This window comes from Ceratosolen solmsi, unplaced genomic scaffold, assembly GCF_000503995.2.
Source record: "Ceratosolen solmsi marchali unplaced genomic scaffold, CerSol_1.0 scaffold1, whole genome shotgun sequence".
Lineage (NCBI taxonomy): Eukaryota > Metazoa > Arthropoda > Insecta > Hymenoptera > Agaonidae > Ceratosolen > Ceratosolen solmsi.
Window position 1 is genome coordinate 1,739,755 of NW_011948415.1, and position 9,596 is coordinate 1,749,350.

Consider the following 9,596-nt stretch of genomic DNA (forward strand, 5'->3'; position numbering starts at 1 on the left):
GTGAGCTCGGTAATTTCGTAATATTAGCATCTTTTTTTTTTTTTTTTTTTTTTTTTTTATAGGCAACAGTTAAAATTCTCAGACATGTCAATGGCGATAGGAGGTAAAGAAAGTCGAATGTGCCGAACAGCAAACGAGCCAAAACTTCTTACTCTCATCTAACAATATTGAATCGCAGGTATCTCAATGTAGCGCACAATTTTGCGTTCTTTATACGAAGAAGAACATGATGTTTGTGATAAATTAACATGATAAATCTATATAGGCAAGAAAATTCACCGTTTTTTATTTTCGAAAACGCAACGTATAATAAGTAATTACAGTGTGCGTTAAGGCCCGAATTTTATAGGTCGATCGCTAAGTGATAAATGGCCGAGTCGCGAAATTTCGCAAATATTAAAAATAGCCCGATACATTAAAGTGTCGAATGTATTAGTGGTAGGTTAAAGCCAAGGCATGGGACGTACAAATAAAACGTACAAATGGTTCTGGATATAAAAGAATGAGGTAAACTAGACTAAAAATCAGCTTCGGGCAGCGTGTGATACGCGAAGTAGGAACCGTGGAATCAACGGTCCTGGATGGAGAGGAGAGCGAAGAAGAACAGGAGAGTGGAAGGAGGGAGTCTTAGTAAGAACCGTGCTTAACGAAGAAGTAGATGAAGCCGTCGACGTCGTCGAGCTCCTTGGAGTAAAACTTGACGGCGATTGTGGCTCTGCCGGCGACCTCCGGTGTCATTGAAAATCGACAGAGCGCCTCGGCTCCGACCTCCACGTCCTGCGTGAGCTTGAGCTTGAGCTGCTCTTTGAGGCCCGGGCCATCGACCAAGAACCTCCCTCGCTTAAGGGCCATCGGCAAGGGATTGACGAAACTAGCCGTCGCCTCGAAAAGCTCACCGAGCATCGGCTGGCTGTCCAACTGCAATATTCATTATATTATTAAAGCGTCCCTGGCACATCCACCACTATCCGTCTACCTTGATCTTAATGTCGGGTTTGCGTACGCGAAAGTCGTCCTGAGCAAAGTACTCGTAGTCGGTGTCCTTGACGGTCGCTAAGCAGGAGATGTTGAAGGCCGATTGATCGAGGAGCTTGGAACCGTATTCCTCCCAAGAAACCTCCAATCGTACCTCGTCCTTACTGCCTGGCTTCACGTAGCGATCGTTCTCCGACCTCTTCACGGAGTCGCCCGTACGGCCTGTATACGTCACCGTTTCCACGCGCAGAATTACCGAGACCTTGTGCGTCTCGAGGCGGCTCTCGTTGCTTATTGTCAGTACAACGCTGGAGGATTCGCTCGATTAAGGACTTTAATCGCGTGAATAGCGGCTCTTATCAAGCATTTGATACAAAGACCGTAACAAGCGTGCCTTGTCAATCTTGAGGGAGTTTGCCGAAGTGTGCGTGAGGGTAATTTTGGCAGGGGGAGAATTAATCGAAGATTAATTGAGAGAAAATTGATAGTTTATGAGGATTGCGCAAGTGATTCGAGAACCAAGGAATTACGTAATATTTCGCTTTTGCTAATACTATGAGAACAAAATTAGCTTTCTTTTTCTCTCTTTCTTTCTCTTTGTGCTTTTTGTTTTTATATCATTAAAACGCTTAGATGCATTTCAATTATATTATTGTGAGGGAAGGATTGCAAGTACAGTACGAGTAAAATTTATATTAGACACTTAATAGATATTTCACTATTTTATTCTCGAATGATGCTGTAAATAAGTATAAGCCTTTAAACCCGCGTGTTTACGTAATTCATTGGAGGATGCCATTCATTAATTAGATTATCGAATGTTCCAGTTTCTAAATTAAGCGTTTTCTTAAACATTAAATATTTATATATCATGCACAACGCACGAATGTCAAATTGCATTCTGAGCAAAAAAAATAAATAAACGACAGAGAGAGAGAGAGAGAGAGAGAGAGAGAGAGAGAGAGAGCGCTTAGCCTATTAAAGTGAATAAATAAATCATACCTAAAGGGTTGTCCAATGATAATGTCATCCCTTAGCTCAAAATTAAACAATATGTCGTTGAATTCCTCGTTAAGATAATATCGGCTGAAAAGGGACTCGCTCTGGCGTAACGCCTTTAGCATTGCATCCCGCTCATCTTCCGACTCTACAGACATTTTTGAAAGTATACTTCAGGCTCACCTGGCACTCCCTCTACCACCAGATAAATTCTTTACAAGTATTAAGCATCAAATATGAGTTACTTACTTTCTGAATATTTGTACATGTGCGTGATGTCTTCCCGTTCCCACGAGCCAACAGCTTTTGTACTAATGTTTTGTCCAACTCTAAGTGGAAAAAAGAAGAAGAAGAAGGAAATAAGAAGAAAACCAAAAAGAAGGAATAAATCACGTTAACTTAAAATTTACGAAATTACATTCACTACATTTTCCACTTTTTCGATCCTTTCTCCATTCTTTGCCCGACAAAATGAAAAACTACATAACCGAATTTGACGCATTCATCACTGTGAAGAAAATAAGACTAAATAAATAAGACCTTAATATGTAGGATCGCAATGAAAGTCGCGCGTGTCCTCGGTGTCAATCGATTTGTGATTTATCGGCTGACTTACCGTTCCCCCGCAACAGTCAAAATAATAACGCGTCGTCAATAAAATATCACGAGAATGCACGCGTTGCACAATAATTAGCAATATCACGCACGTACGAGGCTCTCTGTAGTTTCAAGTATTTGGTAATCTGATGCTGCTGCGTGCTCACATCTAATCGATCGTGTTACTCACTCTTCGCTCGTAACCTTCGGCGATCTCTCCCAACGGTACCTCCCAACGGCCCCTATCCATCCACCCTTCCTCGACCTCACAACTAAATCCCAACGACGTCCCAACAAAAACACTCACCCGTCAGTATCCTTCGCCACTAGCTTCAAGGGCTGCGAGGGCCCATTATATCTCCAGAAGACTTTATCGGCATTGACCTCCGCGAAAACGAAGCCATTATCGTAGGGTTTATGCACCTCGGCCCTCTTAATCGCCGCCACGGACGCGGGTCCCAAGCGATAAGCGTTCTCGCTTAATTCCTGCGGCGTCGAATCGATCACCTGCCAGCCGTGACAATCGGCCGTCAAATCCAATCTCTTCATCCACACTTCGTTCCACACATGGAAGTTCCTGCAAGCGCAATTCGCCTTGTAGTCCCATTAGCCGATAAATGCAGAGATGGACGAAAATGCAGGAGGCAATGCCATCGGCCTGGCACAGCTCGATCTCGTCCCTTATTTATAATTCGCCCTTTGGTCCACGACAGTCGATATTTCGCGCTCGACGAGCACCATCACGCGTTTCTTAAATTGCGCCGAGCGCGTCGAATAAATCCGCGCGAAAATAAACCTTCGAATATTCCACGCTCGTCCCGTACTTTCGAGAGGGGATTGTTTGCGTACTTTGAGAGATAATTGGTACATTGAGTTTCCAAGATGAGCGCCCTCGACTTTCGTCCCGCAAAGATCGAATTCTCATTCCAATCAGCCGATTTTCTCAGAAACTTTCTCAGAAAGAATACCACTGAAGGAAAGAATTTTGCCCTTGAGGCGCAACACCCACGTCGACTTGGGGAGATTGAGTATGTGGAGGCAGGCGAACGAAGCTCTCGGCCGCCGAGTCGAGGGACGTTTAAGCGAGTCGCGCGGAGTCTAGTCACCGGAGGAGAGACGATGAGAGGGGAATCGGCGAGGCGGCTGGCGAGGGCTCGTCCTACCATATCGAGTCGCTGTTGAGCTCCTCCATGACTTTGCCATTGTCGTCTACGAAATAATCGACCGTGAGGCTGCTCTGCGTGTCATGGGCACTGGAGTAATTGGTGACAACGCGACAAGGCAGTCCGATTGTGCGGCAGACGGTCGCGAGGACGCCCGCGAACACCCAGCACTGCCCGTACTTCACCGGCTTCCTCGTCTCGTAATACTCTTGGAGGATCTTCTGCGAGCCGAGCCAACGTGAGGGCGGTGTTCCGCCCCCAAAGTCCTCCGACCAGTTGCCCATCACAACCCCATAGTCGTCCGCAGAGTTGACCTTTCGACAATTACGGAGTTATGCCATGCGCGTTGGCACGCAAGGGTCATAATGTGCAAGTGAGCGGGCCGTTGTTATCGTGTGCTCCTGTTAAATTGGACATTCGAAGCAGGAGAAGCGGACTCGGCGATTCGTGCGCGCGTTGATTGTAAAACAATCGCGATTTTAAGAATTACAAAGCTCACGGCATTGATTAATAAGCTCCTATTGGATAGGCCTGGCGGGACAGTGGAAAGTGAGTATAATTGGCGTGGGGGCGTGTGCTAATTGTAAATATTGAGAATTTTCCAAGCTGACTTACAGCAGCGGAGAGGACCCGAGATATGACAACGGGGTCATTGCGAGCGGATAATCGTACTTTCCCAACCTCGGCCATTATGTATAGAGCGCAATCCAATATGTCGCGCTCGAATTGCGCAAATTTCCAGACGGACGATCTCATGCGATTGCACGTCCCGCGCCAAATCAACCCCGAATCGGCCATAACGTACTCTTGTCGCTGCTCCTCATTTTCCAGATAAACCACGTCATCTAGAAGATTGCGATTAACATTACTCGGATCTAGATTTATTCATGAAAAAGCACTGAGCTCGCGAAAAGAAAAAGCACTGTGGATGTTTTGTTCAATGTGCACGCAAGCATACGAGACGAATGAAAAATGCAAATATTGCATTGGCGTATTGAAAAAAATATTTAAATTTTGTCGACTCGTCTTGTTTCTTGTACAAGAGTACTTTTATAATGTATAGCAAAGCATTACGATTGCCTCTCCGTACGATTTCTTTGTATAAGCCAAGATTATTTGTGCCTGAATGTTTCATTAATCCACATTTAGAGTAATGAGCACGATATGTTCCGACTCGTAGAAACAATTTCATTTATGTGAATGGGATAATCTGACACATTTCCGATGAGTTATAAACGAAGAATTTTTCGCACAATATTGTTTATCGATGGATTTATCGTAATGATGCAGCAAAAAAAAAAAAAAAAAAAAAATTACTTCGTTCTCTCATGGATACAATTCACCCTGCCTTATTAATAAATTAATATTTAAATAAATATTCTTTGCCTTATTGCCATCATTTTACATGAAATTTGTGTATATTATCAGGTGACGGTATATAAACTTTATCGCCTCACATTATAAAATAAACCGATGATGCAAAACGCCAAAACAACGACATTAAAAGGTAAATAAATGTTTTTTTTTTTTTTTTTTTTTTTTTTTTTTTTTTTTGTAAGCAATAGCTTCTTGTTAAGATGAAATTCTAATGATAACTTACCTCGACACCAAGGATTTAATATGAGATAAAATGGAGTGTCAACGGTAAAACTGACAGCACCTTCGGAATCTCTTCTTTTTGTATCTATTTCGATATTCCATTTTCCGATAATAGCATCCGCGGCAGGAGTAACCTTTAATGATTAATGTATTCTTACAAATTTTTATATGTATTTATTTAAATAGAATTGATTCTATGTCAAATTTCAACAAATTACATTACAACTCATTTCAATTTCATACAGGATATTTTAAAATGCCCAATTGGCTAAATGTCACGTGGCGTTGAAGTATTTAATTTACTCGTGGCAATGTAATGAATCACATGTTAATGTTAAATTGCCTACTAATTAATAATTCTAATACCAATGAATATTAAACTGTATTTTATAATGAATTAATATTTAATTTCCAAAATTCCTAATAATAATGGATAATCGGTCGTAGATTATTATAAAATTATAAAAATATTTACAATGATGTTGAGAAGAAAATATTGGCTCTGAAAAGCTGTTATTAAAAAAGTAATTTTTTAATAAACTCTAAATTCTTTTAGAATAATAAATCAAATTTTATACTATTTACGTTTTATTTGAATTTTCATTAATAAGTCTACAAACGTTTCTTGTAAAATTTATTACGTTACTTAACATATTCCAAGACAATGCCCTATTTACTATTGTTATTTATCTAAAATTTAATAAAACATTCAAAGCTTATTTCTTCCAAATATTATAGTTAATTATAGCAAATATTTTACATATCTGTCAAGAAATTCATAAGTGTGTACGAGTGTTTAAAGATAAATGCATGCATTATTTACAGTGTGAATTGTGCGTTAAGAAATTGTACGTTATATCATTGAAGAAAGAGAAAAATAGTTTATACGTTTTTAAATTTGAAATTTATAATATCAATGTTATTCAGTAAAATTCTTGACAGACGTGTAAAATATTTGCTCAAACAATTTTCGCTTTTAAGTGTTATGAAAAAATTATATTATCAAATTAAATATAAACATTAAGAAATGCCCTTTTATTATAAAGCTAAAAATATTAATTATTAAGCTTTTAGAGCTTTTGTAGCTAATTGAACGTGGAGTTATGAAAATCTATAAAGACCTAATATTTAAATATTTTCCATCTCATTCCATTAATGTATTTAATATTAATATTGCGCTAACTATTTTATCATTATCTGTATCGAAAATATTGTCCATTAAAAATCATTCGATATGCTTGGTAATCAATATAGTTCAAACTATTGTTAAATTTAATATTCCAATAAGAAAGTCACACGATAGAAAATCAAATTCACTATCTTCTTAATGTAATACTTAAATCACAACGAGTCACACAGTCCTCACGGCAAATATTAGAAAATTTCTTTCTGATCCAATATATCATTAGAAATAATATATGCGTATGTATGCATAATGTATCATTGAAGTAAAATGATTTTCAGTCTAATATATGTTATAATTTTGTGCAAAACTAAACTATAAGTTTCAAAATCTTTAATAATACTTAATTTTACTTTATCTAATATCGTTATGCATTTTTGTTAATTAAAGAGAGACGCTAAGTCCATTAAAAATACTCTTGAGTATTTTTATTAGCTACAATGGATTGAAAAGTGCATTATTTTATCATTAGTCAATTAGTACATTATACTTTAGTCCATTAATGATAAATGGGGAATTAAAAAAAAATAAAACAAAAAATGTTTTATCGCAGATCTAATAATAAATAACTAATGAAAATTCTCAAGAATTTTACCAGCCGTTGTAACGGTCGCTTTGGACCTACAGCTTTCGCCTCATTTATAGCTGAAACCTTACGAAAGAAAGCACAATTGAACGTTACGTCGAATATGGGCCATTCGGCTGATTTAAAATATCGCGAGGATCGTTAAAGAATAGTCATGGTTGGTCGAGCATAAACTCCAGTGAGTGACTCGACTGTTCTTCCCAGCAGGCAATGCGTAAGGATGTCGTCATCATCGATGTTCGATCGTAAACTACGAGATTAAATGCTAAACCCTGCTAAACGAAGTATCGCAAACCTTAATCCTTAGCGAGTTCTCGGCGAAGGCTTGGACGACGGTCTGCCAGGCGCCGTCGGACACCTCCCCCGGATGGAGAACCGCCGAGGCGACGAGGGTTCCCTGTCCGTACTGGGGCTTCTTCACACCCTCGAGGGTGAATACGATGGATACGCCGTCGATGGCCGGATCGTAATTACGGGATAGATGAAGATCGAGGACGAAAGGCTGGCCCCGGCGTACGACGAGTCTCGCCTCCTTCTGCTCCCGGTTCATGAGGTCGTAGCGCGAGGTACGGTGCTCATCGCCGTTGTCGTCCAGGCAGTAGTCCACGTGCACGATCGCCAGCACCGAGCTCGAGTAATTTTCCCCTTCGCCGAGGCAAACAGAGACACATTGTTAGCTCGTTAAGGCACCTGTCCGCCTTCACGCTCTATTCTTATTATCTCATTATCCTATTAACGATCAATTTTTCAAGCTCCTGACTTTACCGAAATGAAATTTAGTACGAATCGGAAAAACTTTGTCGAATACTCGACGCGAAATATACGCGCACCACGGCTCATTGGCTTTCATCCACGAAATTCCTTGTTTATAGAAATGAAATGAGCGTGGGTACAGTTTGGTAATTAATATAAAAATGGTCGTCTCCGTTAAGTAATACGCGAGTTAGCCGCATACGTTAACGAGTCTGTTAAATTTAAATTTATGTGAAAGCGATGTCCGCATAAATTTTCTAGATAAAATATATTTTAAAGCAAGAGTCAAAACATTTCTCTCTCTCTCTCTCTCTCTCTCTCTCTCTCTCTCTCTCTCTCAATGAAAAGCGTAAGCATTCCCTTTACGTTATATTTGCGCGTGATCATGTTACGCTCCAAGACGATAAATTATTCATGAAAAGCCTAGTTAGCCGACTACGAAAATTGATTGCAATTATGTAGAAATTTACTGTCTCCATTTTAACGACGCACAGGAGTGACATTTTTCTTTTTGCTTTAATACACACGCGCGCGGGCGCGCACGTTCACGCACACGCACAAATGAAAGCATAAAAAATGGGATTTAAAAATGACAAATTTCTAATTACGAATAGATTGCAGAATTATTTATGCACGACTGGAACTTTGCGTATTCAATAAAAACTCCATTCACCAAATCTATCGTGTACGTAGCAAATTGATATGTGATAAGGTATCTAAGGCAAAGGAAGGAAGGAAGGAAGGAAGGAAGGAAGCAAGGAAGGAAGCAAGGAATGAAGCAAGGAATGAAGAGAAGGAAAATACCGGGAGCTTATCATGGCCGGTGATGCGAGACCAAAGTGAAAATCAATTACACTTTAAAGCGAGGTAAGAAGGATTACGCGCTTTATTAAACCTAAATCACTGTTAGAATGCGCTCGAGCACAATACTGTCGATAAATCACGATAAATCAGACGGGCTTGGGATGCGTGTAAAAGCGTGTCGGGACAATCGGTGACCGGGATCGATCGCTCCTGTCGTCGCGTCAATCGCGAGGAGCCAAGTGCCGCCGAGCGATTAAATCGGTGTGTTAAGGGGTGGCAGCGCACTTACAATAGAATCGATAAGGAAAGCGACTCCGCCTACGATTGTTAAACACTCGATAGCGATCGTAAAATCTGTAATTCATGTCGGCCATTTGCCAGCTCGATCCGTCGGCCAATTCGAAATTCGCGGCGCGACTGCGCAGACCACAACTGCGCCTCGGCGCTAACTCCTCTCGCCTTTTGAACGCCGGCCGCCGTCCTTCATCCCCGGCCCAGGGCAGGGGGCGGCACATGGAGGGAGACGCGCCGGCGTCGGGAACTCAAGGCCCACGATCCCGGCTGACGGAGCCATACATGGGTACCCGAGCGTAGGTCACCGTAGGAGCGAGTGGGAGCATCGCCGTCACCCACTTCGCCGAGAGCCGACTAGATGACGACGGACGCCGAGGGCTCCTCCGCTCGTCAGGATTAACGACCCTACGCTCGATACTCCGAACGGGACGACGAGTCCTCATCGCCTCGGAAAGCGCGCTCGGGCCGAGTCTACTGGTCCCGCGGACCCACTGACTTCCTAACGCGTGCCGCGCACTCGCCACAGCCGCCACCTGAATACCATTGAAGATTTATGCCAAAGCATGACGTATCATTCTCGTGGTGGAGAGGGGGCGGGTGGCGGGGGTATACGGGGTGAGGGGAAAGGGGGATGGGTATGGGG

General features: G+C 41.5%; 1 protein-coding gene across 2 annotated transcripts in view; it reads right to left on the reverse strand.

Annotated features, from left to right (window-relative positions):
• Nucleotides 1-554: 554 nt before the first annotated feature.
• The window catches only part of Tg (transglutaminase), a 15,082-nt gene continuing 6,040 nt past the window's right edge, over nt 555-9,596 (reverse strand). Inside the window, exons 1-10 of one of the 2 annotated variants that reach the window (XM_011507568.1) lie at nt 8,949-9,360; nt 7,398-7,747; nt 5,335-5,467; nt 4,350-4,579; nt 3,735-4,048; nt 2,879-3,148; nt 2,224-2,303; nt 1,978-2,122; nt 977-1,283; nt 555-918 (exon numbers count right to left, since the gene is read on the reverse strand). In XM_011507568.1, the coding sequence (XP_011505870.1) occupies nt 628-918; nt 977-1,283; nt 1,978-2,122; nt 2,224-2,303; nt 2,879-3,148; nt 3,735-4,048; nt 4,350-4,579; nt 5,335-5,467; nt 7,398-7,747; nt 8,949-9,174 (2,346 nt within the window). In that variant the 5' untranslated portion in view covers nt 9,175-9,360 and the 3' untranslated portion in view covers nt 555-627. Of the gene's footprint in view, nt 919-976; nt 1,284-1,977; nt 2,123-2,223; nt 2,304-2,878; nt 3,149-3,734; nt 4,049-4,349; nt 4,580-5,334; nt 5,468-7,397; nt 7,748-8,948; nt 9,361-9,596 lie in introns of those variants that run through there. The other variant, XM_011507569.1, reaches the window with a different exon arrangement.